Genomic DNA, 21051 nt, shown 5'->3' with positions numbered 1-21051 from the left:
GGGGAGAGGTCGGGACTCAGTGCTGGCCAAGGTAATGTGGTGATGTTCTGTTGTTGGAGGTAACCTGTAACGATCCTGGCCCTGTGACATCTTGCGTTGCCATCCTGGAAGATGAAACGGCGGCCATGACGTCGTGCGAACGGCACAACATGGACTGCCAAGATGTTGTCCCGGTAGTACTGGCCTGTAACATGCCCTGCAACAACATGTAAAGCCGTTCTTCCAGCAACAGTGATGCCTCCCCACACCATAACAGAACCACCCCCAAATCGATCATGTCTGATGACGTTAACGTCTTGGAAGCGCTCGTTTCGACGACGCCACACCCTCCTACGTCTGTCCAAAAAATCAACAGTGAACCTTGACTCATCTGAAAACATCACATTGCTCCAGCGTCGATTATCCTAGTGTTGACGATCCCTACACCAACGACGTCTTGCCTGAATGTGATGATCTCTCAAACAAGGGATCACGCGAGGACGTCGGGCGCGAAGGTGACCCCTATGCAGTCGATTCCGAATCGTCTGGTCACTCACTCTCACACCAGTGTCTGTTTGAAGACGAGCGCTGATCTGATTTGCTGTGATGACACGATTTCTCAAGGCCAAGGTACGGATAAATCGATCCTGGGCTTGAGTTGTCGCCCTTGGTCGACCTGAGCGTGGTCTGTCCTGTACAGATTGTGTATCACGGTATCTGGACCATAGCCTGCTTATGACAGACTGAGAAACATTCATCGTCCGCGCCACAACCGCCTGTGTTGTGCCGATCTGTAGCATGCCAAGGGCACGTAACCTTTCATTTTGGGTAAGCCGACGCATATCAAAATTTGTTTTCTGGTCACTAAAACAATTAAACTGATGTTTCCACCCTGGAATTCAATGCCACAATGACTGTAACATTCAAAGTCAGAGTCGTGCAAATCTTGGGTTGGACCCCCATGATGATCCCAAGCATCACCTGCATTCCATGCGGTAGCTATTGGTGCGTTTGGGCGTCACATGTAACTGGAAATGTTTCTTCTGTTAGGTTCTATAGTGACTTTTTTCGTAGTCATTTGCATATTTTAGTATTATGCCCCCAAAATCAAATATCCCCTACTTTTTTTGAATAGTATATTATGATAAGTAAATAAAAAAATGCATTTTCCGATCAAAACTGGGGGCTATTTTGGATTTTTGTTAATCTGACCCATTTAGGTACGGATTTCGAACTGGGACTTTTTTGGTGATAAAATATGTCTAGACCAACCATAAACCGTGATCGGCATTTCTATTGCAGCAACTGTCCGGAATGGTGCGAAATTAAGTTAAAATGCCTGGACTATAAAGGCTGATTTACAAACGACAAAATAATAATAAAAAGCGTGTAAAATAGATTAAAAAGGTAAACGACTGTCGTTCAATTTGAACGGTTCACGTATTTCACCGAATATAATTGATTAGAAATATTGCAATATAGTTTTTAAAGATTGAATACAAATCACTTTAACATTCATATTATATTGATATGAGCTCTAGAACTATTTTCTTCTAATTCTATCCTATCGGTTATTAATCCTGTGGAACTCGAATTCAGAAAAACAAATTGTTAACGGTACACATTACATGTGTTAATTGTATAACACATTTACAAATCTCCATAAGTTTGTGTTAATGTAATGCACAACAACACAAGCTTGTGTAGAATAGTGTTAGCATAAGTCCTTGTGTTGAGATCCAACAAAAGATCTTTTTCAGTGTGATTAAATTTACAATAGTACAAAATTATTGAGTATTTTACTTGTTTTTACTCGTGAGTCTCAACTGAGGACATACTAAACTTACACTGCCTGTTTACAATTAGATCCGCCTAAGAACAGACACAGATCTAGTTGACCGATATTTTAATTCCTAAATCGACCATTTAGCCGAAAACTCTACATGTAAGTATCCTTTGATAATTTTGAGAAATATTTATCCCGATTCAATTTAATATCAATGAAAAGGTTTTTTTTATAACCTTTTTGTGTATGGCAGATATGAAACGGAGTAAGACCACATTACTAATTTTTGTATATGTGTGCAGAATGAACTGAGGAGGGACATGTGGAGACATGTGGATGAGGGACATGTTGATCATGTTGATCAGGAACATGTGCACGGGACATGTTGATCAGAAACAGTGCATGAACTAAACGTCGATGAAAATGTTGAGCTGGAACACGTGGGTCAGTTAAAGGACAATATTGGTATAAGTCATTATCACATATGTTCCAAAAATTATTTTAACACAGAGGTCATTGCTACGATAGATGCGTAATGAACATTTCAAGAAAAGGAAGTGACGAAAACAAAAGGAAAACAAGAGTTATCCTTCTATATAACTGACTGATGTGACGAGTGATAACAGATACACGGGCGAATTTCTGCTCAATGTGAGAGGATATCGGACAATTCGCGTAATGTCGGAATGATTCCTCTTTGACAGTGGTGCAGGACGGGGGCTTGGCAAAGGATAACGCATAGTCGTTCGAATGGGACGGAAAACCGAGGCTCTATTTACAGATTGGCGTGCACCTAAAAATACCCCCTGACGGTTGGAATTCAATATAAGATTAGGCCGTAGCGCCGCTATCCGGTCAAAGTTTCCCTCACAGTACACTGTATAGCGAATGAAATGGAGTTTACCGTCCTACTGTTCTGCTCCGATTGGGCTAATAAAGACGGGCTTAAGCCTGGCGCACACTACGCGACGACATTGGCGATTTCGGTCGCCGACGATACAAATTCAAAAACTCGCCTAGTGTGCGCACTCGGTCGCTAGCGATATTTCGTCGCCGGCGATGATCGCTAATATCAGTCATGTTTGATATAGTCGCCCAAGTCGTCGCTTCGTCGGCAACAAATCGTGTAAAGTACTCACCTCGGCGACAAGTTAAGCGACAATCAAGGAAATAAATTCACCTATATAAACCAACCATGTTTGGTTATTCCTCTCATGTGACATAACCACACACGAGGTTTCTCGGAATCTTTTTCTGTTGCATGTATATATAAGCGGCTCGGGTAATCTAATTTAGGCCTAACTAACTAATTAAAATTAAGTTTTCGATTCTGGCACTTATTAAATGTGTGAGCTGTCGTATACATGGTAGGCCCAGTGAATTGTTCCGTTTGTATAGCAATATACTCAATAATATAGTCCTAGGATTCATAGATGGTAATTAGAATGGGCGGTTGTTGATTTTTTTCCAGCAACTGTAGCGAGAAAACGAAGGGTGATAGTCAATCACTCTCCCGGGCTTATTGATTGTCCCATGTTGGTTGTTTGTTTGGTAATAAGAGGATTAATCATATGTAGGATACTCTGGAATATTTCTAGGCTCATCCTCACGTAGCCTGTTTTCTATACATACCAGGGTCGCCCAATTTGAGATCGTTACTTGGAATACTATATAAGCACAACACTCGACCGGTGTTGTCCTAAGAGTTGGCCATTCTTGCTATAATAATTCAAAAATAGATGATAAAAAAAGAAAATGTTGAAAATTTCAGTCAAATTACTTTGTTCTGAACGGAATTGTCACTATTGGAAGGCTGGACTATAAATATGCATCAATTGTGTCTGCAGTGCACCGTCTATGAGAATTGGCGATCGTTTGATTGACAGACGATAACTCCACCTACATATTCTCAATTATCAAGTAACATCACCGACTAACGGTAAACGTTAGCTTGGTCCGCCATTTCTTGATTTAATTTTAAATGGACGACTGTTTAAATCCAAACTATATCCAAGCCATCCGTGGGTCTACAGAGTTGAATTTGAGCTTGTCGTGTGAATAAAAAGGTATAATTAATCATTTCTATAACATCTGAAGCCTAAATAAAGACTTGAAATAGGCAGATTTAGCTCTTGCATAATGTACGTTTAAGTTGTCGCACAGTGTGTGCCAGGCTTTACGCCATACAATGTTGTATTGTCGGGTTAAAATGTCGTGATGTCGTGCTGTCGTGGTAAGAGGTTAAAATGTCGTGATGTCGACATGATATCAATCAACCAACATACCTTTTGGGATATTATTAGATTTTAAAATCTTGCAGATTGTACATTATGCTATGAACATTTCCTGTGTACATTAAAATTTATTGAATATATATTTACTTATACAAAAATTGTTATACCGAAAACGACGAAGATAGCGCTGATGTTTGTAGTTGGTGACATTCTGGATCAAGTGGCTTTGATCCCGTGTCATTCGAACATCTAACACTATTGACAAATAATATACTAATAGGGGGTGTGGGGTGATAAGAACATTCCTCACGTTTGTCACGCGTGTCTTAAAAAGTAATTAAAGGGATATTTGCAATGTGGCAACGTGTTTGACATAGATACATTTGAGTTTGTCTCCCATTTTTGGCGGAATAACTCGAAGGGAAGATAACTTAGCTGCCCTTTTTGTCACATTTTTAAAATTTAAGCAAAAAATGGAAATGACCAAAATTGTCAACTGTCTGTCGGAAAATTTGACTAAAATTGGATTATTTTCATATTTGGAAAATCAGCATTGTTCCGGTGGTTCAGCGAATAAGGCGCCGGGCAAAATTTATCTCATAGTACACTGCATTGGACATATTCGTCTTCATTACTCCAACTGGTACATAAAAGTAGGAGGTTAACTACCATTTCATTTCATTTCGATATATATAGACGGTTGACAATGTTTTACAAGTGAATCAGCCATCAAACACATTTTTGCCAACCTCATGAACTTTGTTTCATTTTGATCACAGATTTTTTGTTCAATATATATATATATATATATAAAATAAACAAAGTCGAATTTAAAAAAATTAAAAACAGTCATTGTAGTTGCATAATAATATATAAAGCAATTTCTCCTTTTTATCTGTTAATTCTGTAACATAAATATTGTTTTAAGCCAATTTCGAATAAAAAAGTAGCATTTAATGCATATTAATTTATACTATAGTTAATTATAATAAAATTACAACAAATATACGTGTCTCTTCAAAGAGATTATAAACAGGTTTATATACACAGTTTAATGTTCAACAAGTAAATCAGCTTTGATGTGGGTAAAAATAAAGAGACGAATTGCATTGATTTAATGTGTTTGGATGAGAAATGAAGCGAATACTAAACCAACTGAGTGTTAAGATTTTATTTCTGTTGTATTTGGCGTATTTACTAATTTTTACTGCCTTTTGATTTTTTTTTAAAATAGGACACAATCAATTACCCATTAATCCATTAATATCACCTTAGGTGGAAGCAGCCGTGAACGAACCAATCGGTTCAGTGTTTACCTATAAAAATGTATTTTTAGAAAGGGTTAAAACCTGGTCATCTGTATTAAATGGCTTGAGCATGTATAGACCTCGGTGTCAAATATATAATTAAGCGTGTGGGGACATTATTTTCCCACATGTTTTATCTGTGAAAGAGGAGAGCCTGTAATAATTTAGTTTATAGTTATGATTCTTTAACCACCTACGGTAAAAGACATTAATGACCATGACTCAGCACCAGATCGAAGAGCGTAAATTTTAAAATATAGACAGGTCAGGTATCAATTTCTCAAATAAATTAAAACATAAAATTTATTTAAATAGATATCATTTTTCATACTCAAAGCGGCCAGGCCCGTTTAGATAAAACGTTGATAACACACTTATGCCAAGATATGAACAATGTAGTAAACATTCTTATCGCAATCAATGTGCTACTTTATTGTATTTCAGTATTTGTTTACTGGCGAGTCGCGATGGTTCAGTGAGTAAAGCACGGGTACTAACGGCGGGTGGCGGGGGGAGAGATTCGATCCCGGTGTTGCGAGAATTGTTCCCGGAATTGTCCAGCGTTTTTTCTGCTTGCCAGTCACTAATTGTACAATTGGGATAAGAAAACTCGAGATCCCGTGTACAAACTGGCGTGCAGGTAAAATAATCCTGGACAGTTGGGACTCGATATAATAGTAGGCTTTGGCGTCGCTGTTCGCGTAAAATTTTCCAAAAGGAGGCCTTTGCACTCACGCAGATCTCACTCGCGTCCGCCCGTGGCGTCTCTCCCCGTTAGCATTGTATAAATATTAAATAGTGGGCCATGTGTTTGGTAGTTGATTGTAGGGAAGTGTTGTAACTTGATATATCGTAATATACACCGCCATAAATAGTCTTGGTGAAACAGGTGAACGGAACAAATGACAGGTAAGTTGTGATATTTATAAATACTATGATTAAATTATTTTGAGCTAATTATCACACCGAATCTTTCGCAAAGTGGACCCTGACGCCACTTTTATCATGTCGTCACTGGGATTGGATAAAACAGTAGTTATATAGTCACAGGGCAACCAGAACTATCTTTCTAATATAAATGCAATACCACGACTCGATATAAACCCCGTGAAGCCGTACCATAAAGGACAATACATCCGTGTGTTTGATAAAAATGTAACTATGGCGATAACAGGAATCGAGTTGGTGTGGGGTTTTATTTTAGGTCAAATCTATTCTTAAGGTAAAGTAAAATACCATCTTCAGCTAAAACAATGCTATTCTTCAATTAAAATAAAATTCTGTCTTCAGCTAAAAATAATGCTATTCTTCAATTAAAATAAAATACAATCTTCAGCTAAAACAAAATTCTATTCTTCAATTAAAATAAAATAACACCTTCAGCTAAAACAAAATGCTTTTATTCTTCAACTAAAACAAATGTTATTCTTCAGCCAAAACAAATGTTATTCTTCAGCTAAAACAGATGTTATTCTTCAGCTAAAGAAAATGCTATTTTTCGAGTAAAATAAAATTACCATCTTCAGCGAAAACGAATGAAAATGTGCTTGATAATTATTCTTAAGTATGTTGATAAAAGGAACATGAAGTTGAGTTGTGGGAGTAGTTGAAGGCGGTGAGGAGGGGTGTATTTATGAAATTACATCACAGGAAAATCGACCTACACCTTTTTTTAAACACTATTCCTGTATATCTTATTTTCGTACTGTATAATTGTCCTGTATGATCGATTACAGTAAAAGTGTAATTAAGCTTTGAAAAGCATAACCTCGAACTTGAACAAGTAGGCTAGACATTAGGATCTACGTTCCCGTGGAGATTTCTATACCTGACATACTTAAGCATTATGAAGCTGATTCAACGTTTAGCATCATTCACCTAATTCCCGCGTCTGTGACGCTCACTCTGTAAGGTGAAGCTCATGTAGTTGAATAGATTCAGGATAATAAAGGTCTCAGTAAGTCTTACCAGAGTACTAGTTTGGAAGTTATTAGGTTTTTAGTGAGTTTTAACAGAAAACCATGTACTGCTATTTTGGAGATAATTGGGAAGATTTATTAAGATTATTACTGGTACAGATATTACAGGGATGGGGTTATTGTTTCACTATACCCCAGCCCACCCCGCTATGCTTTAGGTCTTTGTTTATATATACTGGAGACTATGATTAAGCGGCTTAATAAATAAACTTAATACGGTTTTAGGGAATTTAACCATATATTATCCGACTGCCACTCTTTAATATCAACTTAAGAAAGTTTATTAACACTTTCCTGCTCTTCGGCAATTCTGTATACACCAAAAAGTAAAGCTCTATTCATCATGGAGACAATAGGTATTATGGCCTCGGGGTTATAGGTTGGTCACCTTGTCAAATAATAATAATCAATCTGAAAATACTGTCACATACCTCATGATGATTGACAATGTGTCTATTGTTTATCTTCCTTTTATATTTGAGCTAATCTATCTACATGTATTTAGTTCTCGTTTTTGATAAATATATACGACCTCCACATACGATTAAAGACTAATAAAGATGGCGGCATGAAATTAGCAGAAATTAGGTGGAACTATTTTTTTTAGGAATAGACGAATTAATAACACTACTTGTTATTGTGTTTGGTCTGAAAGTCTATATCCGTAGTTAATTGGAAACAAATTAAAGGGAAAAATAATTGAATCTTATTAAAAGTTTCAGCGGAGAAGGAACGCTCACCAGTGCAGATGGTTACTGTGATAGATAAGTAAAGAAAATTCAAATTACTTTCACAATCTGCGGGATTCATTAATTTGAGCGAAACAAGAGATATTTTGGAAGAAGTTTTCATTGAATCTTAAGCCATGCATTTACATTCAGGAATTGTTAATTATTCCAAAGAACCTTGTCTTCAATTTGGTATAATCATACTGATATAAATGTATAATCCTCTTTAAAATATTTATACCACTAAGTCAATATAATACTATCTTTTAGTCTTATTGTATCTGGCGGGAAAATGTTAGGATCGCATTCACCTATCCACCTTTGATTAGGTCGACGATGGTCTTCTTCAAGTATGCAAATATTTGCCTCTTTACATAATACAAAAATAAATTTTCTTTTGTCATTTATGATACAAGTGTAATTATATAGGGGTAATTTTAGTTAGGTCATAATAAACTGTAATGTCACACAAGTATACATGTATATACATATTTTGTTAGCTCGAAGTTCAGGCGAGTCCACTATAGTCTTATTGAACTCTACCTTTGAGCGTGATACAGTATGAGGGCTGACGGAACAGTTCTAAGCCCCTCTGTAAAAGACCTGTACAAAGTCGATGGATTCCATTTATTTTTCTATGCCTTTGAGCGTGATATCGTATGAGGGCTGTATATACATATTTTGTTAGCTCGAAGTTCAGGTGAGTCCACTATAGTCTTATTGAACTCTACCTTTGAGCGTGATACAGTATGAGGGCTGACGGAACAGTTCTAAGCCCCTCTGTAAAAGACCTGTACAAAGTCGATGGATTCCATTTATTTTTCTATGCCTTTGAGCGTGATATCGTATGAGGGCTGGCTGAAAAGTGCTAAACCTATCTGTGAAAAACCTGTATAAAGTCGATGGATTTCATTTATTTTTCTACATAGTTCCCTTCGAGGTGTACATACTATTTGCCAACGCTGTTGCAAGGCCTGGATGCCGGTCAAGGATAACTTTTCTTCATTTTTGGAAACAGGTCTCACCCCTTGTTACAAATCCGGTCAAACAATAAAATCAGGATCTGCTTTAAAACGACGCAGATTGTCACGGGACGTCGGGAATATGACACGTTTCTAATCCGCAGTCAAGAACTTTGGCGCCCATCTTGCAGAAACTTTTGTCATTCCTAACTCGTTGGCGATAATGTGCTCAACCCTCTCATGAAAGATGCTCACAACACTGACAGTGACAATATGTCGATTGGTAAATCGTCGATCAGCCATCGCCATGTCAGGGACTTGGTTGCTGTTGGTAACCGTCCATGACGCGGGTCATCGCCAAGACTCTCTCTGCAACGCTTGAATTCCGCAGCCCACGTCTTTATTGTGGAAAAGGAAGGGGCACCATCTCCTAAAGCGAAGACCATGTCGACATGTATCTGTGCTGGGGTTAGTTCTTTCAGTTACAGGTACTTAATGACCGCCCTATAACCAGTTTTGTCAATTTCTGGAGATTGCAATGGGTAGGTTCACAAGATGGTCTGGTACTAAGACAATGATAGTACTTGTTATTTGCAAAATTGTATTTCAGCCTAATAGATCTATCTGTAATGTTTCGGGTTTAGAACTTTTCAGCCAGCCTTCGTAAAATGCCAGTTGTAAGATTATAACACGCCCTACTCTCTCCAACGCAATTTTGCTTGTGCTTGTAAAGTTTTAATAGAATTATTTTTTTTTATCAAAAACTATATACTAAGCTGCACATTTGTTCGGAAATACATGACTGCATGCCAATATAATGTGCTCCTAGTATGTCGATTCCATTGATTAATTTGTAAAAAGTAAAATGTAAATAAAAAGCTATATGTGTAGTAATATTAAGTCCCGTGAATGTATCGAACGACAAATGTTTACGGGCTAATGTTACCGAGTTATTATCTGGGTTTAGGTTACATGAGTAAATTCCTCTATCGCATTTCACACAATAACTGTGATATGTAAATTAACGATGTCACGTGACGAAGGGAGAGAGAGAGAGAAATGGGGTTTCTTGTCAGCATAGATCTAACGATATGACTAATTAATGATATTACAAGATCTTAAAGCAGCGAGGAAAATTCCTAGGCAATCGCAGTAGCATTTTGACCTGCAGTCGTTGCTCTCTGCGATAGGAGATAACTGATGTAAGAAGAGTTGATTCTACCTCCTGGATCGCAGAGCAAGGATGTCATAGCAGTCAATCTGCGAAATGATATGTCAATATAGGCTAGAATGTATTTATCGCGTGGAAAATTCGGGATTTATTCGCTCTGGTAAATACTCCTGGATTATTCGCTCTGGTAAATACTCCTGGATTATTCGCTCTGGTAAATAATGCGAGTAGAGAGAGAGAGAGAGAGAGAGAGAGAGAGAGAGGCGGGGGGGGGGTAACATTCATTCGACACAAACTATTTAATTTCGGAACTAACATATGGTTCAATTTTATTTCAATAATTCGCTTGCGCGTAGGGTTCTTTAGCCATGGGAGGAAACCGGAAGTACCCGAAGAAAACCCACGAAGTTGGATAGGCGACCCTACCCCTTGTCACATGCAACCGGGGAATCGAAATCACGCCAGTTGACTCAATGACAGGCCTTATGATACAACACGCACGCGCTAACCATTTGGCTATCCGCTCCCCACAATGCGAGTCAAGTAGGTGGGTACAGCTTAATTTAAGCATACATTATGCAAGAGCTAAATCTGCATATTGCAAGTCTATCTTTAGGCCTGAAATGTTATCTAAATTATTAATTAGACATTATAATTAACTTATCCAGAACATAATCAACTCTCGATGCCATCGAGCCTGTGATATTTAGCTGATTGGAAAACATTTTTTGAAAAGTAATTAAACGTAAAAATGGATAATCGAGACTTTTCGTACCGACTTTATAAATGATGATCGAGGCTAGCCTAAAATTCAAAAGCTCATATCCGAGTGGAGCATATTCTATGTACGTTATATATTTGTAACTATTATAGCAAGAACTGTCAACTGTTTATCCATTCTCCCACAATGCCCCTTTCAGAACACCGGTGCTATTATACTATATTATATTTTTAATACGAGGTATGAATGTAAATATATGATAATGTATAAAATGACTGGTCAGTTAGTATTGAAATGTTTAACCGTATAGGGTTACCGTTCTTTATGACGTAAGGTATTGTCGTCTAAATTATTGAGGTTGGATTTTCCACCCTGTACACCACAGTATGTCAGCTAAATTATTAATATTTTGTACTCGTTTCTTAATTCGTTGATTTTCGAATAATTCAGCAAACCAAACATTTCGGAAACAGTAGTATTTTCAATATAATTATTCAAACCATGGATCGCCGAGGTGGGACAAAATCCGAGGTCAACTGTATACGGCAGCATTTTAAAGACAGTTGGTGATCGAAATAAGTGTGGGCCATAGCGCCGCTGTTCTGGCAAAATTCCTCCCATAAAAGAAAAAAGGCAACAATATGGCGTACCCCTCTTTTCATCAGCCAGGTTGGTGCCGAAAATAGGACATGAAACTGACATGGCGTTTTGTTGTTGTTTGTGTGTAAATAACTCCTGGGTCTGTTTCAAATCTGTGAATGGAAGACTTTAAAATGGAAATAGCATGATATTTAGCCAGAGATGGAGAGCATTATCCGTACGTCTATGTGGTTTGGGCGAGGTGCGTGGGTAAGGGTTAACGCGTGTATTTATTTTATTATCAAGATATTTAGTTTTACCTGATCAGACTTGTCTGAATGATTACAGTATGTTGTTGATATGTTCCGGTTGGTTGAACTTCGATCATACAGGTGACTCAATCCAATTCTCTATTTGGATTAAACACAATTACGAGTGTTCGTCCGATATTGAGGGTCATCGACATGACTCGGTCCAAGTCTCGATTTGTGTGCTTGTTCGTCCAATATTGGTGGTTTAAGTCCGCTTCCACAGTTGGTAAGATATATTGATATATCGCAGAAAAACGTTTTCCAAGAAACTATAACAGGAATGTAAGGACCAAAACGACAATTCGGGGCTCCTGCTCTGGTGAAACCTTTTAATAGGCTACCATTCAGTATGATTTAAATTGGTTGATATTATTGGTCAATTGGGGCCAACCGTGCCTAATTTTTTTCCGGATGAACAGGATTTTTTGACCGGGCATGGAAATATTCAACATCTGCCGAGCAGATATCAAAGAACGTAATTACTCGATTTCAGATAAAGATGCATTATGCAATGGCTAAACCTGCCTATTGCAGCTCCTTTTTTTCTGTTTTTAAATTAAATGTTATATAAATTATTATTTAGACATGCATTTATATAAGCCCAGAATCGGATGACTGAGAAATTAAGTTGATAATTATATCAAGCTCTGTCATATTTTCGTTAAAAGTTAAAATGGATAATGGAAACTTTCCTTTATTGTAGTAGCAGTGGTATTTGACATTCGAGACTACTTACATGATCTATTTTTAAACGATTATAGCCAGATTTATCAGATCTTATATAAATCTTACACTAAATTAGACATTTATATTTTTATTGTACTGTTACCGTTAAATTTAGTATTCAATTTTAGACCCCTAGTGGTAGTGGTCTTTTGTTATGATTAATATTGTATTTTTAATGATTTATGTGTATCTATAATACATGTATGTTTCATTTTTATGAACTATTTTCCTTCTCCCATTTTTCTCCCATGTAAGTAGGTCACCTAAAATAAAGGGTTACAATGAAACATGGCTGTATTATTATAGTTTTTACATTATAAATTGCATACAGTGGTGCGGGAAGTATTATGTTCTCTTCCCGCCAGTTGGAAATTTTCAGGAATTGCTGTATACCTAGTAATTTTTTCTAGTATATCTGCGGGAATATACCTACTAGATACCTACCCCTAACGAATGAAATATACATCGCTGGAGACTACTCGCTTAGCTCTATTTTTAAGAATGCAAACTTTCAGTTGTGGGGAGATGAATGTAATGGTGTCAGGTGACCAGTGAGTGATAAATGAGATGAGTACACACATCAACAGGATCGCTTGAAAAATGTGGGTTGACAAATATCCTTTGCCGTAGAAACTGGTCGGTGTAGGCTAGCCCATGTTCCCGAATAAACGATTGCAACATCTAGACGTTGCATGCTACACTAAATGTATTGCCTTAGATTATTAGATTGTACATAATTATTTTATGGTCAAAGACAAAACTATTTATAGTCCGGTCGCCAAACCCAGTAATTCGAGCGAACCTGTAAATTGTATACAAAGTTTTGTTTTAAGATTGATTTTAGTAGCCCAGGGTGTCCTCTTTCAGAATCTGCCGGGTGAACCTCTGTCACTCTTGAGCGTTTTGAGAAATTCAAAATGGCATCTTGCTCCAAAGAATGATGCATTTGCAGAGAATGTAGAAAGAGCTCATCACCATGCAATTGTGTGGCGTTCATTGGAAGATCGTAATCCACCTGAACTTGATCCGGAACTGTATGGCTGGGTGAAGGACACTAAATTGAAAACATTACAACCGGTCACCCTTCCAGTTGATAATCAACTTGCTCCGGAGTCTGTCATGCGGCTCATCAGATGCGGGTGCAAGAGTGACAACCCATGTACGCGGGATGGCTTAAAATGTACATTATTTTGCGCTTGTGCCGCCCCATGTAGCAGCCGGAAACACGACTATAGGGTTAAACTGAATGATAATATTACCTATTTTGGGGAGTCATTTTCGTCTTTTGCGGGTAGAATTCGGTTGTTTTTTTCGTAAATGTTCAAAAAATAGCTTTTACCCCTTTTTCAGGGGAGGTCCATGCTTTCCTGGAACCACTGGTAGCCATGTATGTGGTGTCATCGTATCCGTCTTATGCACCTATGTCCTGAAATATATAGCTTCTCTCTAGATATAGTTAGGTTTGGTGACATAATCGCCCCCAATCGCCGCTAAAGGGTTAAGGGGCCATATTAGCCGCCATTTTGGATTTTACTATCATCTAATCACTCCACAACATTATGAATGCTTTCAGAGTATTCCTTGACTCCGAAAACATACGGTTAGACACAAAAAATATTATCCTAGTTTAAATACTATTGGAGTTATAGGGGATTATTTGAAATGGCAGCCATCTTGGACGCCATCTTGAATTTCTCAAAACGCTCAGGGGTGACCGAGGTTCATCCGGCAGATTCTGAAAGAGGACACCCTAGGCTACTAAAATCAGTCATAAAACACTGTGTATACAATTTCAAGGTTCAGCCATAGTTCTGCCCGACTATTAAGATAGGTAAAGTAAGTGACCAATATTGCCGGGTTTGAAAAATAATGCAAGAAGATATTGAACTTTTAGTCATTGGATGTCAACATTTGACATTTTAAACGTCTAATTCCAGAGTTATGCAATATTATTTTGTGTACAGTAAGATTAGCTATTTATAAAAGAAGACTGCTAGTTTTAAAAGACGTACATATTATAGACGTTAAGCCACCATTTAAAATATTGCTAATAGATTATGAACATAAGAGTGTAAAAGATTTCATATTCAAATTCATAGAGCCATATTTTCTGATTAAAATCGGATTAAATGATACGATAAGCATTTATTTTTAATAAGAAAAAAAAAGAAACGCTTTTATTCAATGTAAATACGCACTTTTCAACCCTCTGAACCAATTTGTGACGTTACAGTAGAATCTGCATTAAGCAGCCACCCAAGGGAATTTTCACAATTGACCGCTTAACGGGAGTGGCCTCTTAATAAAATCTCGTTGCTTTTTGTGCTGACATAAATTAAATATTACGCTTGGATGCATTGGAAGCGGTAAATTTGACAGTCGCTGAATCTTGCGCCGAACGAAAATTCTTTACTCAAATCTCGGACATATTTGTGATGATGTCATATTCGTCTGGTTGTCTCTTTAACTTTATTGTGGTATTTAAAGTTTACTGTCTCTCCTAAAATTGTGTAGCATTGTCAAAATGTCAACAAATATTTTATTATATATTATCTTGCATGTAAATCAATAATCTATTTGACAGAACCTGTCACACTGTCATTGTAAACGGATGTTGTCACATGATAGCCAGATGGTGTCATCACAATGCGGGTTAAGTATGCAGTCAAGTATTGTCAAACAATAGACAGATAATATATTTCATTTGATGTACCCGGATTATTATTGGATTGTATCAACGAAGGTCGAAATCGCTGTAACTTACGCTAGATTAATTACGTTTCGTTTAATTTTCTGATTTGTACACAATATTTTAAGGTAACCTACAAAACCGTGCTGTGCTAATGAAATAAAATGCGGTTTAGCGTACTACTGTTCTGCACTGTTCTTTTACGTGCACGCCTACGTGTACATGGTACCCGGGTTTTTCACCCCATCACTTGCGAGAACTTCCGTGCTGAAACCACGCTGAAAAATCCCAAGGTTCTTTCTCGACTAAAACTCGGATCGAACACAGAACCTCCAGGTTAGTGATTCGGCAGTTTACTCACTTAGCCACCGTGGCCCTCGTGTTCTGCCCTTGGCAGTTATATGCATATCAACCAGTCATGACATAACTTAAAAGGGACTATCCCTATTTCAACAGGGTCTCAAAAATAAAAGTCGGTGTACGTATGAAATTTAAGTCCCAAGATATAGAGGAATGGTGTATTTACCGTCTCTCAAAATTCCAGCTCTAAATATTGAGTCGTTTGGACGTGAACGTCAAAACTGCCTATCCGGACACGCAACCCTTTTAAGATTTCGGGTCAGTCTTTTCGTTGGGTGACCTGATAATCGATTCCCGTTCCTTGAGAGGGTTATATAGTGAATGACCCATGTGCTCTACTTGATAACGAAAGGTAAATTTCACCTACACATTATTTTTATAAAATAAAAGTCTGGTTTTATCAAGACACCACATAATACACCGGTCTCACAAATAGAGGATTTTAAGGGGTTTTTGCACAAAATTAAGCAGTTTTATTCTCCAAAAAATATCGGGATTAGCCCTTTAAAACTAAAGGGCATCACTCTTAAATGCAGTTTGATAATTCAAAGAATTCGCCCCGAAACAACGTCCTACATAACAATACCGTCACTTTGATTTGTCAATAAGACCACGTGATCTAAACACCATCTTGCAAGTAAATAAATTATATCCCAGATTTCAAAACGAATTGCAACTGCATTATGTTAGAGGGTCAAAATTAATGGCTTACTGGCGATAATCGGGCTATAATCTCAAAACATTGTAGCAATACACGTTGTATGGAAAGTGAAACCGACCAAAAAGCTTACCACATCCGATATAAAATTATATTCTTTGTCACAGATCTTGTTAGCCTGTGATCTAATCGTCTACTGTACATTAACTCTGGCGTATATTTTGTAATTCTATTCAGTTAGAACTTCTTTTGTTTTGTCCGTATTTTCATCAGCAGCTGAAACGGTTTTTTAACATTCAGTAACAAGAATACAACAGTTTCGTTTCGACATTTTATGTCAAGCAGTGGGTACATGATTACAAATTAAGGTTTAAACAATGGTAACTCCACTAACTCGCAGAATGACTTTACTGACGGACCCTACCTACATCATATGGCTCCCCACGAATCAACGGGGTCTACTGACTCCACATGGTGTTTCTTGAAGCTCAACGGTATCTCCCAAAGAACACATTGCGTGTCTGATCCCTAAAGAATCTACATGATGTCTGCCCCCAGAGCCTAAGTCCAATTCTTTATATATGCCAAGATCTCCGCTATTATTTATTCAATTGGCCAAATCCGTGTAATTAATTTTGTGATTAGTTATTTATGCCCCATGACGTCGTGAACCACCCTCATAAGTGTTCTGGGCCCTTATTCACGAAAACTTAAACTAAGATACAATCGAAATTTTAAGAAATACTGCAATTCGATTGGCTGACCAGTAAAATCAATTTGCATATATCCAATGAAGTTGCAGTATTTCTTAAAATTTCGGTTGTAACCTAGTTTAAGTTTTCGTGAATAAGGGCCCTGAGCATTACAAACTAGCCTTGACACTAAATCTGATATTATGTTATTCTTCTATTTCCTTTGGATTACGTGACGATATCTAACTAGTTTCTGAATTTGAAACCAATAATTGGTCAAGGACATAATATTATTACAGCCTAACAATAATATCCATAATAGCATAAATCACCCAATATTGTTACAACATTAGCTGTAGTGGTTATGATAAAATAGCATAAATCACCCAATATTATTACGACATTAGCTGAAGTGGTTATGATAAAATTAATATAGATTGCACAACATGTGATCAACTATACTTTTAAGAAATGGCAATCTTGGTATATTAATTAAAGAGAAAGAAGTTTAGAAATTCCTTTCAAAACAAAGCGATCTCTTCATGAAATAAATAGTTGTTACATATTGTTGGAGTAGAATACATTAGAATTTTGCATAGTTATATCTGCCAGTAGTGACCTACTGCGGTATTCGTTAATAATAGTGAGTCTACGGTTATTTTGAATATGCTATTATTAACAAAAATAATTAAATTCGTCTTCTTTGGGATAATGATGATGCCTATTCAGAAGGCAAACGAGTAGATTGTTTGTCGTTATTCGCCAATATCAAAAAACAAGTTCCTTGTTTTTCTTTATTCGCCAATATCGAAAAACGAAACGAAAAACGAATATCGAGCTAACATCACATTGCCTATTCAGAATAAGAATACTCGATAAACAATCCATAGAGTTTCCCTTATGTCTTTATTTTTATTCATGCTATTGTTTTTATATTGACAGGTTAAAACCACGGGTGTCATCATGAACTGACCTATTTAGATTAATATGTACTTAGTGTAATGGCGGTTGGAATGTTGCATTGTCAGCCATGGACGACTTGCCATTGGCGTCTCTTGTGGTTAAGAGAGACGATATGTCGCACCATGTGAAGAAAAAATATAAGTGCTACAACAATTTGTAAAATCCTCAAATTGGAAGTGGTATCAGTGAGTGCTAGAAACGGTAAACATGTCGTGTAAGAAATATTCAGAGTAGAACAAATGGCATCATGTGTTCTAGAACCAATAAACATATGCTGCATTGTGTGAAAAACCTGCAAACTGGAACTAATTGCGTTAACTTTGTAAATTCCTGGATTTAGAAGTGGTAACAGGTGTTTTAGAAAATGTACAATATTTCCGGCGCCATGCGAAAAATCTGCATAGTGGAATTAATTTGTGAATTCCTGGATTTGGAAGCCATGGTTCTAGAAACAGTAAGAATACCCAGTCGCGTTTCCACATCCATCACATCGGCCTAATGTTATGATATACACATCGAAGCATAACGGCCATGATACAGCACAGGATGATCATCCACCGAAACTACCTTTGTATAGCCAAGGCATGTTTTATCACGCTCTATTTAGAATAGTTTTAATAGGTACTCAGTTTCCCTAGTCACCATAACCACAGAGTTTCCAGTAGGTCAATTAACATTTTTTGAATTATTATATATTTTTTTCAAAAACGGCAAAGTACATCGCTAGAAATTTGTGCAGTTTTGTATTGTATTGTGCGTGTTCTCAATGAAGGATGGTCAGCTGAGACGATGTACATGTATTGTGTGACAGCCCTATAATTTACATATCGCTCTCTTAGTCACTGGTGAGGATTTTATTATAAACTCCTGTTTTAAGATGATAAAATGGAGACATTTCATCAACAAGATTAAGATGAAACAGACCTGAGTTTAAAGTTATAGCAGATTTTTACTACGTCATGATTTTCAAGAACACTGGCAGTTTTCAATATTGTCGACTATCAAAATATAAAGGTAATTCACTCATTCATTCCTTAGCCTTCACTCATTCGTTCAATTATTCATTCCTTCACTCACCAAGCTTGAACTGATCAGAAAAGGGGCGTAGGGTGAAATCCGTTGGCTTTCTTTGAGGAATGTCTGTTGTTTTATAATAAGCCAATTAAATGATGTGGACTTTGTTTCTAAATGGGCGTATTTGCATATAATATATGTGCAATATGTATTATAAATATTTATTATAATATAATATACAGCAAATAAATAAATTCTTTTAAACTGTAGGCTAGAGATAATTGGGTATAATCGGATTAAAGTACCTGTAAACATTTATCCTAATCCTATTGTTAGTTTTAATCGCTTATCTCCCACTTTCTCAAGAAGTGGTAAGACAATTACTGCTATTAGTTATTACCGAGCGACGTTTCGACTAGGCTTCTCTAGTCATTATCAAACAATGATCAACTATGAAAATATAACAAGACAATATATACATAGTATGTACACAATTGCTCACAATCTGATTAAAATACAGATCTATATTTCGTTTCGTTTTTGATACTTTCGATGGCTTACACTACGCGTTAGGTGTTATAAAACGGCTTTTGACCCTATGACGTCAGAAATTGATTAATCAATCAGCGTTGACGTTTCTATGGGTTACCCACAGTTCCGTGCAGAGCACGTCAAGAACTCGCCGTAACAGACCGTTTAATTGGCTAATTCCTCACATCGACTAGAACGCCTGTTATATTACAACTCTTCCAGATCCTAGTGCTGTGAAGACATGTAAAACAAAATTTTGAACTATAAAAAACGAAACGAAATAGGATCCGTTTTTAATCAGATTGCGTCGCTCAGTAATAAGCAGTAATTGTATTCCATATACATGTAATTGTTACCTATACATTCCAGTTCAATTACTAAACGCCATTGAAACAATGTATGTAGTAAAAAGTTTTTAGATTTTAGGCCGCTATGGTCACTAAAAACGAATTTATGCGAAGTAACCATATATTATACTTGTTTACCGTTTATTTTTGACCTGTTGTATGTTGTTGTTGTTTATTACAAATTTAACGTCCAATACATCAAGCATGATATTGTGGACACTTAGATTTAATTAAGTTATTTACATATTATGAATGAGTAATATATAGAAGATAGGTAGAAACACTAAAAAATAAAAAGTTCTTGTATATCTAAAAGTCACTTTAAAACACAGTTTTAAAATCGCTGTCGTGAGAAGAGAGGATAGGTCATCTTCTCACTTTGTCATAATGAAAACAAGTTAAAACAAGAGGTCCAGCTGTTTGATGACATCGCAGCGGATTGAAAAAAAAACTGTGGAAAAGCGAAGTTCTCGCAGTAAAAAAACACATAGCTGAATCCGTGGAGTATTTACAAATAAAATGTTTGTGTGGTTGTATTTAAGTATACCGCTTCAAGTAAATCTATTGTTATCGGGGGTTAGAGGCTGAGCGGTCTAATGCGTACACTTTACCCACAGGTCTGTTAAACTTTCATTCAATTATTAACCCTAAAATGTGTTTCAAGCAGTATGGAAGCTTTAGCGATAGTCGAGTGGCCAAAGCACTGACTTTTGTTTCTAATGTTTACTACAGTGTTCGCGAATTTCGTAGGATTGATTTGGTTGTCGCCTACATTTTGAAATGTGTTCACTCAATTACCAATAATATATTAGAATGAAAAATTTAAAGGTGCAATTAAATCTATTAAACCACTCCCATCCCTATAATATGATGAAGAAATTCTCAGGGCTACGAGAAGGTGAGGTGTGTATGACGTGTGTTTTGGGTTTGTCCGCCTCCACCTAGAGTTAGATCGCAGACAATACAAGAAGATGGATGTTCTAAGGTTGGACAGGCGATCATACTTACTACTCCTTGTCAGTACAGGCGGGCAATCGAGACCGTTACGGTCACTTAAAATGACTTCATGCGAAGTAACCATGCGGAAAGTATCCCCCATCGTATTGCACACGTATGCATAGAAATAAAAAAGGTACCATATATTTTTTTATTCAAAATGACTGACGTGTTGTGTTTACAATACATTCGGCACCATTCCAATTTATGATTCGGGTCGAGTTATTGTTAAGTTTTAAAGAGCTAAATCTGCCTATTGCAGGTTTCATTTGGCTTCAAATGACTGTTATATAAATTATTATTTAGACATTTATTCAC

General features: G+C 36.8%; 1 protein-coding gene across 1 annotated transcript in view; it reads left to right on the top strand.

Moving 5' to 3' along the window:
- Window positions 1-6123: 6123 nt before the first annotated feature.
- The window catches only part of LOC126820434 (galactoside alpha-(1,2)-fucosyltransferase 2), a 31076-nt gene continuing 16148 nt past the window's right edge, over window positions 6124-21051 (top strand). Inside the window, exons 1-2 of the mRNA XM_056103142.1 lie at window positions 6124-6215; window positions 17825-18859. Of these exons, the coding sequence (XP_055959117.1) occupies window positions 18805-18859 (55 nt within the window). The 5' untranslated portion in view covers window positions 6124-6215; window positions 17825-18804. The remainder of the gene's footprint in view (window positions 6216-17824; window positions 18860-21051) is intronic.

The sequence above is a fragment of the Patella vulgata genome, chromosome 1 (genome assembly GCF_932274485.2).
Source record: "Patella vulgata chromosome 1, xgPatVulg1.2, whole genome shotgun sequence".
Lineage (NCBI taxonomy): Eukaryota > Metazoa > Mollusca > Gastropoda > Patellidae > Patella > Patella vulgata.
The sequence above is the reverse complement of the archived record's forward strand: the minus strand, read 5'-3'. Positions and strand labels throughout refer to the sequence as shown.